Here is a 12,757-nt window from a genome sequence, read left to right on the forward strand (position 1 = left end):
TGGCACTCACCCGCCGCCACGAGGCCGCCGCCGCCGCCCTGGTCCCGCGCCGCCGCGCATGCGCGCTGCATCCTCGTCGCGCCCCCCTCCGGGCGCGGGCCGCTCCGACGTCATCGGGGCGCGCCGCCGGCCTGACGTCATCGGGGCGCGCCGCCGGCCGTCCGTCCGTCATCGTCGCGGCCCCGGGCGCCATGGAGGCCGCCGGCGTCGGCGACATTGGCGACACTGGGGTGGGCGCCGCCTCCGGGGCGGCTTCGGCCACGGTCCGCGAGCTCCTGCAGGACGGTAAGGCTGCGCCCCGCTCCGCATTCATTCATTCCTGCATTCATTCATTCATCTATTCCCCCTATTTATCGAGCATTACTACTACTACTAATGTCGATATTTGTTAAACGCTTACTAGGTGCAGAGCACTGTCCTAAGCGCTGGGAGAGAGACAGGGTCATCAGGTTGTCCCACGTGAGGCTCACGGTTAATCCCCATTTGACAGATGAGGTCACTGAGGCCCAGGGAAGTGACTTGCCCCCAGTCACCCAGCTGACAAGTGGCAGAGCCGGGATTTGAACTCACGACCTCTGACGCCCAAGCCCGGGCTCTTTCCATGGAGCCACGCTGCTTCTACTATGTGCGGAGCACTAAACCAAGCGCTCGGGAAAGAACAATACACCAGGAAGGACGTTGGTATTGGTTCCTGTGTGCAGAGCACTGTTCTAAGCGCTGGGGGAGAGACAGGGTCATCAGGTTGTCCCACGGGAGGCTCCCAGTCTTCATCCCCATTTGACAGAGGGGGGGACTGAGGCCCAGAGAAGCGAAATGACTTGCCCACCGTCACACAGCTGACGAGTGGCAGAGGCGGGATTCGAACCCGTCACCCCCGACTCCCAAGCCCGGGTTCTCTCCACTGAGCCCCGCTGCTTCCCTTCATTCCCCGCCCTCAACGAGCTCCCAGTCCAGAGAAGCAGCGGGGCTCAGTGGAGAGAGCCCGGCCCTGGGAGTCACAGGTCGTGGGTTCGAATCCCGGCCCCGCCCATTGTCAGCTGGGTGGCTTTGGGTGAGTCACTTCACTTCTCTGGGCCTCAGTGACCTCATCTGGAAAATGGGGATGAAGACTGGGGAGCCCCAAGTGGGACAACCCGATCTATCCCAGCGCTTAAAACAGTGCTTGGCACATAGTAAGCGCTTAACAAATACCAACGTTATTGTTAAAATGGGGATGAAGACTGTGAGCCTCACAGGGACAATCTTGTTATCTATCTCAGCGCTTAGAACAGTGCTCGTCACACAGTAAGCGCTTAACGAATGCCATCACTGTTGTTATTAGAGGGCTTAGGAGTCAGAGGACGTGGATTCTAATCCCGCCTCCGCCGCTTCTCTGCTGGGTGACCTTGGGCAAGTCGTTTCACTTCCTCTGGGGCTCCCTCATCTGAAAAGTGGGAATTAAAAGTGTGAGCCCCACGTGGGACAACCTGATATCTACTCCGGCGCTTAGAACAGTGCTTGGAACGTAGTAAGCGCTTAACAAATACCGTCATTGTCATTAGGGCGGGAAGAAGGACATAGATATGGAGCTATGTTTTGCACGTGTTAAATTGGAGGTGACGGAAGGACATCCAAGTAGAGATGTCTCGAAGGCAGGAGGAGATGCCAGCCTAGAGAGAGATCAGTTGTCCTACTTAGAGCGTGAGCTCCACGTGGGACCTGATTATCTTGTATCTCCCCCGATGCTTAGTACAGTGCTCGTCACATAAGTGCTTTAAAAATACCATTATTACTGTTGTTATACGTCTGGGGATGGCTGGGGCCAGGATCCCCTTCCGTCCCCCCACCTGGACCTGCAGAGAGAATTTGCTGTCCCCCGAGAGCCGCTGGGTGAACCTGCGGCAGGTGGCCGGCCCCGGGGAGGCCGGGACCCCCCCCCCGGGCAACCTCGGGGCCTCACCCTGCCTCGGGCCTCCACTTTGGCCCTTCCTCTCAGGGTGGGCCCCCCCCCCCAAGAGCCAGAAAAGTAGCCAGCTGTGCGTCTTCTTGTTACGTTGCGCTTAACGTCTGCAGCACCTGTTTTCTGCCTCCTTGTCTGCCCTCCATGCGGTGCTTTTCCTTCACAGCTGCAGAAACGAACGAGACTCAGATCATTCAGGTGGTAACATGACCCCTCCCCTCCACCAAAACCTGAAAAAACCTGAAGTGTGTGAAGGGGGGGGGGGGGTCTCGTCTATTGGCAGCTGTGGTGTTGCCTTAGCTCTGGTAATCAATCATATTCATTGAGTATTTACCGTGTGCAAAGAAAACAGACGCATTTCTGCCCCCAGTGAGCTCACAGTCTAGAGAAATGTGCCTTGTTCTGATTTTATGGACGCAGAGAGGAAGATACAGACTTTCAACCTCATGCCCGCACACACTAGCAACAGTTGTATTGAATCAAGCAATCGGTGATATTTATCGAGCGCATATTAAGTGCCTGGGACGGGACGGTACATCAGAATTAGTGGATTAGCAGATCTATTCCCTACCTGTATCGGCTTTACAATTCAGAGAGAGGACTGAAGATACATGGAGAGTATTTATTGAACACCTTCTGTTGTCTTGGTGCCGTGATGAGGACGATGGCGAGTCAGGTGAACCTCGGTCCCTAGATTTCCGGACCGAGAGTCTGCGTGGAGGAATTCTTTGAACATTTTTGTGGTGTTAGTTAACCACCTACTATGGGCCGGGCACCGTCCTAAGCGCTGGGGTAGGCACAAGCTAATTAGGTTAGACACAGGCCGTGTCCCACCTGGGGCTCACGGTCAGTCAGTCATTTCTTGAGAGCTTGTGTACTAAGCGCTTTGGGGAGTACAATATAACAGGCACATTCCCTGCCCGTAATGAGCTTACAGTCTAGAGGGGAAGACAGATGTTAATATCAATAAAATAAGTTACAGGTAAGTGCTGTGGAGCTGGGAAGGGGGATGATGAATAAAAGGAGCGAGTCAGGGCGTCACAGAAGGGAGTTGAAGGAAAGGAAAAGAGAGCTTGGTGAGGGAAGGCCCCTTGGAGGAGATGTGGCTTCAGTAAGACTTTGAAAGGGGGGAGAGTCATTGTCGGAAAGGGGGAGAGAGGGCGTTCCGGGTCAGGGGCGGGACGTGGCCCAGAAGTCGGCGGTGGGACGGATGAGATGGAGGCACAGTGAAAAGGTTAATACCAGAGGAGCGAAGTGGGTGGGCTGGGTTGTAGTGGGAGAGTGGCGAGTCTCCCCCTCTAGACCGTCCGCTCGTTGTGGGCAGGGAATGTGTCTGTTTAGTACATTGTAGGCTCCCAGGTTCAGTGCCCTGCACGCGGTAAGCGCTCAATAAACACTATTGAATGAATATAGGAGGAGGCGAGGTGATTGAGTGCCTTTAGGCCAACGGTGCGGAGGTGGATGGACCATCCCCGGAGGTTCTTGAGGAGGGGGGGAACATGGCCGGAACATTTTTGTCGAGAAATGATCTAGGCAGCAGAGTGGAGTGGGGAGAGACTGGAGGCAGGGAAGTCAGCAAGGAGGCCTGATGCAGTAATCAAGGCGGATCGGATGAGTGATCTGATTAATGCGGAGTTGGGCTGGAGAGGAAAAGGCGGATCTCAGCGACGTTGTGAAGGTGGGACCGGTCGGATTTAGCGACGGCTGGAATGTGTGGGTTGAAAGAGGGGAGTCGAGGATAATGCCAAGATGATGGGCTTGGTGAGACGGGAAGGATGGTGATGCTGTCTGAGGTGATGGGAAAGTCGGGGGAGGACAGGGTTTGGGTGGGAAGATGAGGAGTTCTGCTTTAGACAAAACGTTTGGGATGACAAGAGGACCTCCAAGTACAGATGCCTTGAAGGCAGGAGGAAATGCGAGGCTGCCGAGATGGGGAGAGAGCGAGGTTGGCGACGGAGTGTTGGGAATCATCCACACAGAGGTGGTTGTTGAAGCCATGAGAGCAGATGAGTTCTCCGAGGGAGTGGGCGTAGATGGAGAATAGAAGGGGACCCAGAACTGAGCCCTGAGGGACTCCAGCAGTTAGGGGGTGGGAGACGGAGGCGGAGCCCGCGAGAGAGATCGAGGACGAGCGACCGGAGCCACAGGAGGGGAACCAGAAGAGGACGGAGTCGGCGAAGCCGAGGTCGGATAAAGTTTCCAGAACGGGGGTGGTCGACAAGGCAGCTGAGAAGTCGAGGGGGATCCAGGTGGATGACCACAGTCTTAATCCCCGTTTTACAGACGAGGTAACTGAGGCACAGCGAAATGAATGGGGGAGTCGGAAGGACCTGGGGTCTACTCCTGGCTCCACCGCTTGCCTGCTTGGTGACCTTGGGCAAGTCACTTCACTGTGCCTGTCACCTCTGTAAAATAACGTTAGTATTTGTTAAGCGCTTACTATGTGCCAAGCACCGTCAGTAGGCGCTTAAGAAATAGCATTATAAAATAAATCATCTGTTCTGACTTATTCATGGTACCTGCTAAGGGCTCACTATGTGCCAAGCCCCCTTCTGAGCGCTGGGGTAGATACGAGTTAATCAGGTTGGACCCAGTCCCTGTCCCACATGGGGTTCACATTCCCAATCCCCATTTTAGAGGAGGTAACTGAGGCGCAGGGAAGTGAAGCGACTTGCGCAAAGTCACACAGCACACGAGTGGCGGAGCCAGGATTAGAACCCGTAACCTTCTGACTCCCAGGCCCGTGCTCTATCCCCTGGTCCCTGCTGCTTCTGTCCTCTACTTTTTTCTGAGAGAGGTCTAGAAGTAACAGTCTGTCCTCTGTGAATTTCTGTTCTCACGTTCTGCAGCGTGAAACACAGAGCATTTCTTTTTCTTTTTTTTTCCAGAATGTTATGCTGATTTTTTAAGCCAAGACTTTGACGTGAAGGCTTACACCTCTCAATCTATTCACCAAGCTGTGATAGCTGAGCAGTTGGCAAAACTTGCTCAAGGCATCAGTCAACTGGATAAAGAACTTCACTTACAGGTAAAATCCCACTTGCGTTAGTAATTAGAGGATAATCCAGGATTTGGGGCCCCGGGCCAAGTAAACCCAGTCGCCGCTGGTGTCCCCGCCCTCATGTCGAAGCAGGGTGGGAAGCGGGCGGTGTCGGAGTGGAAGAGGAGGAGGAGGAGGAACAAAAAACCCATGGAGTGAGGGTGGGCCTTACCCCTGTCCAGCCCCGTGGAGGTGGAGGGGATTGAGGGGGGGGTCCTGTTATAGTCATTCTACCTTGGATTTTGTTCCGGGCTTTCCCAAAGTGTGCTCCCCTTGTCGTCTTTTTGTCCTCACAACCCTGGGAGGTGGGCATTATTGTTCCCCATCTCGCAGCTGAGGAAACTGAGGTACAGAGAGATTGCGACTTGCTAGAAGCAGACCTTGGACTCCAAACCGGGTCCTCCGGCTTCCGGCCCGGCGCCCTTCCACTCCCCGTCGTCCGTCTCCCCTCTCTCCCCGAATAACTGGAAGGATCTGGAAGGGAGAGGCGGTTTTTTCCTGTCTCCTAACCTCCGTGGGGCCGGAGAATCTCCGCTGATATGTGGGGTTGGGGATGAGGAAACGGCCTCTCCATCTCCATGGGAATTCTGGGGAGAGACACGCACGAGCTCAGCACAGTAGTTCATTCAGTCGTATTTGAGCGCTTACTGCGTGCAGAGCACTGTACTCAGTGCTTGGAACGTCTAACTCGGTAACGGATAGAGACGATCCCTGCCCAACGACGGGCTCACGGTCTAGAAGGGGGAGACAGACAGCAAAATAAAACAAGTAGTCACACCCAAGCAGGCAAACTGGCCCTTGGCTTCCCACCTGTACACTCAAAAACATATACCCCCCTCCCCGCACCAGTTTATTCATGCACACACCACCTGCCCACCCTCTTCGCCTCCATCTGTTGATCTCATCCTCACACTCACACCAGGAGCAGAGTGGGAAGAGCACGGGCCTGGAAGTGAGGGGACCTGGCTTCTAATCGGGGCTCCTCTCTCTTCCTGCTGCGTGACCTTGGGAAAGTCACGTCACTTCTCCTTGACTGAGTTTCTTCATCTGTAAAATGGAGATCTGGGAGCCGTTCCCCCTCCTTCTTTGACCGTGAGCCCCGTGTGGGATGGGGACTGTGTCCGGGACTGTCGTTTTGTGATTATCTTATATCTGTGCCAGCGCCCAGGACATTGCGTGACACGAAGTAAGTGCTTAACAAATGCAAAACATAATAGTCGGTGGTATTTATTGAGTAGTAACTGTGTGGAGCGCTGTACTAAGTGGCTGAGAGAGTACGGCGTAACAGGGTTGGTAGACACATTCCCTGCCCACAGTGAGCTGAGGGGGGAGACAGACATTAATAGAAATAAATTACAGATATGTACATCAGTGTTGTGGGGTTAAGGGAGGGGTGAATAAAGCGTGCAAGGGTGACGCAGAAGGGAATGGGAGAAGAGGAAATGTACGGACTCGTGTGGGGAGCGGAGGCGGCTGGGAGGTCAAAACGGAGGCCGACGCGGTTCTCAAGGTGGGGTAGGATGAGTGCGCGGTTTAACACGATAGCAGTTTGGATGGAGAGAAAAGGGCAGATTTTAGCAATTGTAAAGGTTGAATCCGCAGGATCCGGTGACCGATCGACTACGTGGGTTGAGTGAGAGAGATGAGTCGAGGACAGCTCCGTCGTCGTGGGCCCGTGAGACAGGAGGGATGGTGGTGCCGTCGACTTCGATGGGGAAGTCGGGGGAATGACGGGGTTTGGATGGGAAGATGAGGAGTTGGGCGTTGGATGTGATAAATTTGAGGTGTCGGCACCTCCCGGTAGTGATGTCTCGAAGGCAGGAGGAAATAAGGGACTGCGGAGGAGGAGAGAGATAAGGGCTGGAGAGAGAGAGATGTGGGATTCATAGAGATGGCAGTTGAAACCATGGGAGCGAAAGAGTTCTCGAAGAGAGTGAGTGCAGATGAAAAATAGAAGGGGATCCGGAACTGAGCCTCGAGGGATTCCCGCAGTTAGAAGGTGGGAGATGGGAGGAGCCCGCGAAAGAGACTGAGACGGAATGGCCCGGGAGCCGGGAGGAGAACCGGGAGAGGACAGTGTCAGAGAAGCCGAGGTTGGATAATGTTTTTAGGAGAAGGGGTGGATGAAGGTGTCAGAGGCAGCTGAGGGGTAAAGGAGGATTAGGATGGAGTAGAGGTGGGGGATTTGGCTGCTAGGAGATCATTGGTGTCTTTTGCGAGTCAGTTGTATTTATTGAGCGCTTACAGTGTACAGAGCTCTGTAGTGAGTGCTGGGGAGAGTACAAGATAATAGACACGTCCCCTGCCCACAAGGAGCTTACGGTCTAGAAGAAACAGAAACAGAAAAATGACAAATCCGTACGGAAGCGCAGTGGGGCCGGGAGGGGGGATGAGTAAAGGGAGCCAGTCGAGTCGGTGCAGAAGGGAGTGGGAGAGGTGGAAAGCGGGGCTTGTCCGGGTAGACCTCTTGGAAGCGATGTGCCTTCAGTAAGGCTTTGAAGGCGGGGAGAGTAATCGTCTGTCGGATCTGAAGAGGCAGGGCGTTCCAGGCCGGGGGAGGACACGGGTGAGAAGTTGGCGGTCAGATAGACGAGGGCCGCGTACAGCGGGAAGGTCGGCATTAAGCGAAGCGCGAGGGCTGAGTTGTCGCGGGAGGGTAGCGGGGCGACCTAGGAGCGGGCAAAGTGATCGGGCGCGCCGAAGCCGACGATAAAGGGTTTCTGCTGGACACGGAGGTGGGTGGGCAATCGCTTCCACGGGCCGCTTGGCTGAGGCCGAGGGGGTGGGCGAAGGAGGTGGCGTGAGGGGTCATTACCATACGATTATGTTATTATAACATAATAATCGACATACGTTGGTGCAGTTCCCTACCACCCTCCCCGTCCGCACACACTCACCCCAAACATACCTTCCCTTCACCCCCTCTCGTCTTCCACGTAAACAGCCAGATTCCTTGTTCCCCAAACTGCCAAGGCCCTCGCGGAGACCTCTCGAATAGTCGACGCCTAAAGCCCACGCCAACTCGCGCAAACCCCGAGAATGAGAAACAAAGGGAGGGAACGCGACGTTCCCCGCCGGAGGTTTGTGGCTATTAATCAGATGGCCCACCGCCCCGTTTAGATTTCCGCTGATCACTCCTCTTCGCTTTCCAGGTCGTTACGAGGCACGAGGACTTATTGGCACAGGCCACTGGAATTGAGTCTCTGGAAGGTATGTTTCCGTGAACCGCCGGAAAACTGGGGGGGTGTCAACCTTAAATGTAAACTGCGCTTTTTAGTAGACGCACTAAACATCCTTTTTGTTACACACGGTGGGAACCCTAAGAGGAGCTGCGGTGTTTCCCACGATAGAACTGGGGTATCTTCCTCGAAAATGTGGTCGAATCCCGTGGTTGCGTATCGTGAAGTCGGTCTTCTCACAGGCTGGCAGGTTGTAAGTTAGGACCCGTTCCAGGGTCTGCCCCGACGTAATGACCTGAACACTACAGGTAAGTAAAAATTACATTTACACTCTAAAGCAGGTATCGAGAAGCAGGGTGGCCTAGTGGATAGAGCCCGGGCCTGGGAGTCGGGAGGACATGGGTTCTAATCCCGCCCCCGCCACTTGGCTGCTGTGTGACCTTTGGGCAAGTGGCTTCATTTCTCTGGGCCTCGATTCCCTGATCTGCGAAATGGGAATTAAGACCGTGAGCCCCGAGTGGCACGGACTGCGTCCAATCCAGTTATCTTCTATCTACCCCAGCGCTTAGAACAGGGCCTGGCACCTAGTAAGCACCTAAATACCATAATTATCATTATTATTATATCATTCCCCACCTAGTAGCCCCCTCCCCAATCCTCTCCTATTCCCAGAGCCTTTTTGGGGGGACATCTCCTCACCCCCCCCCCCCAAATATTCTCAGCTCCTCCCCATGCTTCCTTTGCACTGTATTCATTTTTTTGCTTCTGCTTCTGCTCTGCCCTCTGTCCCCTTCCTCAGCCTTACATTGCAGCCTCCCCACCCCACCCGCTCTCCCAAGCGCTCGATACGGCGCTCTGCACACAGGGCAAAGGGAGCGAGCCGGGGCGATGGGGAGTGGAGGGGGAGCTGAAGAAATAAGGGGGGCTCAGTCTGGGAAGGCCTCCTGGAGGAGGTGAGCTCTCAGTAGGGCTTCGAAGGAGGGAAGATGTGAGGCGGGAGGGCGTTCCGGGCCAGAGGCGGGACGTGGGCCGGAGGTCGACGGCGGGACGGGCGAGAGGGAGGCCCAGTGAGGAGGTGAGCGGCGGCAGAGGAGCGGAGCGTGCGGGCCGGGCTGGAGGAGGAGAGAAATGAGGTGAGGCGGTTGGGCAGATGGAGGTGACCGGGCGTGCGTGTGCTGGATAAGAAACTAGTACAGGTCACGTCCCCTGGGGTGGGTCTCACCTGGGGCACAGTGGGATAGTGTTCCTGCCGGACCATCAATACTTTGCCATCGTCATTTTAATGACGGCCGGCGCCGTCATCCTTCTTGTCTCACGGGCCTTTAACCTTGGCGTTGTCTTTGACTCCCCTCTCTCGTTCCACCCGCCCGTTCAAGCCATCACTCGATCCTGTCAGTTCTGTCTTCACGACACTGCCAAGATCCAGCCCCTCCTCTCCGTCCGAACTGCTACGACATCAATGCAAGCCCCTATCCTATCCTGCCTCGATTACTCCATCAGCCTCCTTGCTGACCTCCCAGCCGCCTGTCTCTCCCCGCTCCGGCCCGTACTCCCTTCTGCTGGCTGAATCATTTTCCCTCGAAGACGTTCAGCCCGCGCTTCCCCACTGCTCGAGGACCTCCAGAGGCTGCCCGTCCACCTCCGCGGCAGACAGACTCCTCCCCGTTGGCTTTAAAGCCCTCAAACACCTTGTCCCCTCCTGCTTCACCTCGCTACTCTCCTGCTTCAACCCAGCTCACCCACTTTGCTCCTCGAATGCTGACCCTCTCGCTCTACCTCCGACTCGTCTGTCTCCGACCTCCGCCTGTCGCCGCCGACCTCTCGCCCACATCCTGTCTCTGGCCTGGAGCTCCCTCCCTCCTCGTAGTCTTTCCTTCAATGAACAGTGATTATTAAGAGCACTGTACTAATCGCCTGGGAAAGTACGGTGCAGCAATAAACTGACATTTCCTGTCCACAGCAAGCTCGCGGTCGGAGGCGGGACGGCGGAGAGACAGACATCGTTGCAGATAAATGAAATTAGATATAGAAGCGCAGTGAGGCTGGGCCGGGGGGGATGAACAAAGGGAGCGAATGAGGGCGACGCAGAAGGGAGTGGGAGATGAGGGACAGTGGGGCTTAATCTGGGAAGGCCTCTTGGAGGAGACGGGCCTTCAATAAGGCTTTGAAGTCAGGGAGAGTAATCGTCTGGCGGATCTGAGGAGGGAGGGCGTTCCAGGCCAGAGGCGGGATCGGGGCACAGTGAGGTTAGCGCCGGAGGAGCGAAGCGTGCACGATGGGTTGTAGGAGAGAAGAGAGGTGAGGTAGGAGGGTGAGCGCTTAGGACAGTGCTCGGCACCCGCTAGGCGCTCGAATTACGATGAACGAATGAGGGTGCAAGGTGACGGACTGCTTTAAAGCCAATGGCGAGGCGTTTTTGTTTGCTACGGAGGTGGATGGGCAGCCACTGTAGATTTTTAAGGGAGATGGGGGTGACGTGTCCTGAACGTTCGTGTAGCAAGATGATGCGGGCAGCAGAGAGAAGTAGGGACTGGAGTGGGGAGAGGCAGGAGGTCGGAATGTCGGCAAGGAGGCCAGGCAGGATAGGTTGAGTCCTTGCATTAAGGTCGTAGCGGTTTGGATGGAGAGGAAAGGGCGGATTTTAGCGGTGTTGCGAAGGGGGGACCGGCAGGATTTGGTGACGGGCTGTTCCCCCCCCACTTCAAAACCTTACGGAAGGCCCGTCTCCTCCAAGAAGCCTTGCCCCGATGAGCCCTCCTCTCCTCTTCTCCCACTTCCTTCTGTGCCCCTCTTACTCGCGCCTTCATTTATCCTCCTTCCCATCCCCACGGCACATACATGTATATATCTGTAATTTATTCATTTACCTATTTATCTGGAGTAATGTCTGTCTCCCCCTCTAGACTGTGAGCTCACTGTGGGTTGGAATGTGTCTATGTTATACTCTCCCAAGCGCTCAGTTCAGTGTTCGCTCTGCACACAGTAAGCGCTCAATAAGTAGGATTGAATGAATGAGTGAAAAATAAATGGTTTGTCATCGATAATTTGTAGATTTTCTCTCACACACACACACACACACACGTGTAGCACTCAATTTGTCGCTGAATTGTGTGTGTAGCGAGAGGTCTATATATATATCTACAAATATCACGTTCTGTATATCACACCCGCTACTCTTGCCTGCTTATCACTTTCTGGAGCCTGCATCTGTCAACATTTTTATCTTTTTCAGTCCCGAGACTGGAATGCCATCTTCCTAGATCGCTTCTGCCTGCTCTGTTGTCCTCTCCCAAGTGCCCAGTACGATCCTCTGCGCGCAGCGAGCGCTCAGTAAATACCACGGGTGGATGACTGCCTCCCAACAGGCCCCGTCGACGCTGCGTCGGCTGGGTCCACCCAGCCCAAGGAAAGTGGAGAACGGAGCGGTCGCCCAGTTGATTTTCTGAACGTGGAGGGCACAGATGGGATAGTCCCAACCGCAGAGTTCATTCAGTCGTATTTTTTGAGCGCTTACCGTAGGAAGGGCTGGGGAAGTACAGTTCAGCAAAAGATAGAGACAATCCCTGGCCGGAACGGGCTCACGGTCTAGAAGCAAAGAATCAAAACGAGCAAACGGGCAACAGTAGCTTCATTATAAATAAGTAGAATTACAGATATATGCACAACGTTAATAAGAGGTAAAGAGAATTATAAATATGTACATATGTATGCAAGCGCTGTGGGGCGGGGAGCGGGGTAGAGCGAAGTGAGCGAGTCGGGGCGGTGGGGAGGGGAGGGGGAGCAGAGGAAAAGGTGATTTTTGCCCAAAGTGGTCCAGCCAGGTTGTTGTCATGGCGTAGAGCATTTATTATTAATACAGTCACGTATCCCTTCCCGCTTTGATTACTGCATCGGCCTCCCTGCTGACCTTCCGACCTCCCGCGTCTCCCCGCTCCCTCCTCTCTGCTGACCGCATCATCTTTCCACGATAACGACGGCTTAGAACGGTGCTTGGCACTTAGTAAGCACTTAAGAAATACCGTAATCGTCATTCTTGCTATCTAAACGAAGGACGCTGTTCCGGGCCAAGAATCGGGGTGACTTAGGGGAGGCCGAGGGCCGCGCTCCCGTGACCGGCGGCACCCTCCAGGGCGGGAGGCTCAACGATGGGGATCGCAACGACCGGACGCTCCGGACTGAGCCGAGCACTCGGGTCCCTGGCGGTCGAGCTCGGCGGTGGCCCCACGACACGGTCCGCGCCGGGGGCGGCCAGCGACCGTAGAACGGACGCGTTCCCTGCCCCTACGAGCGTACGGCCAGAGGCGCCCGGGGGCGACCTCAGCGTCGGCACCCCGACCCACGCAGTGTCCTTAAGCCCCGAGAGATGGGCGAATAAAGCGTCTTTTCCGGGGCCGGTATGTCGGCGGAGCCAAAGCAGGGTACAGTGAGAACCAGACGGTCCTCGCTGGCGGAGATCCGACTGTACGGTAGAGATAGCGGGGCCCGCCCCAGAGGTCCTGGCTGGTCGGGAGCTCCAAAGGTTCGAGCCCTCTTAGCCTGACGCCCCCCGGATTGGGTCTTGTCAGTCTCGCGGGGATTCGCTACGCTCTGAGCGGCCGC

At 55.5% G+C, this 12,757-nt stretch overlaps 1 protein-coding gene across 2 annotated transcripts in view; it reads left to right on the forward strand.

Moving 5' to 3' along the window:
* The first annotated feature begins 165 nt into the window (after nucleotides 1-165).
* COG5 (component of oligomeric golgi complex 5) overlaps nucleotides 166-12,757 on the forward strand; it is a 203,033-nt gene continuing 190,441 nt past the window's right edge. For both annotated transcript variants that reach the window (XM_029077969.2, XM_029077970.2), the window contains exons 1-3: nucleotides 166-285; nucleotides 4,828-4,967; nucleotides 8,132-8,189. In XM_029077969.2, the coding sequence (XP_028933802.1) occupies nucleotides 192-285; nucleotides 4,828-4,967; nucleotides 8,132-8,189 (292 nt within the window). In that variant the 5' untranslated portion in view covers nucleotides 166-191. The remainder of the gene's footprint in view (nucleotides 286-4,827; nucleotides 4,968-8,131; nucleotides 8,190-12,757) is intronic.

This window comes from Ornithorhynchus anatinus, chromosome 13 (genome assembly GCF_004115215.2).
Source record: "Ornithorhynchus anatinus isolate Pmale09 chromosome 13, mOrnAna1.pri.v4, whole genome shotgun sequence".
Lineage (NCBI taxonomy): Eukaryota > Metazoa > Chordata > Mammalia > Monotremata > Ornithorhynchidae > Ornithorhynchus > Ornithorhynchus anatinus.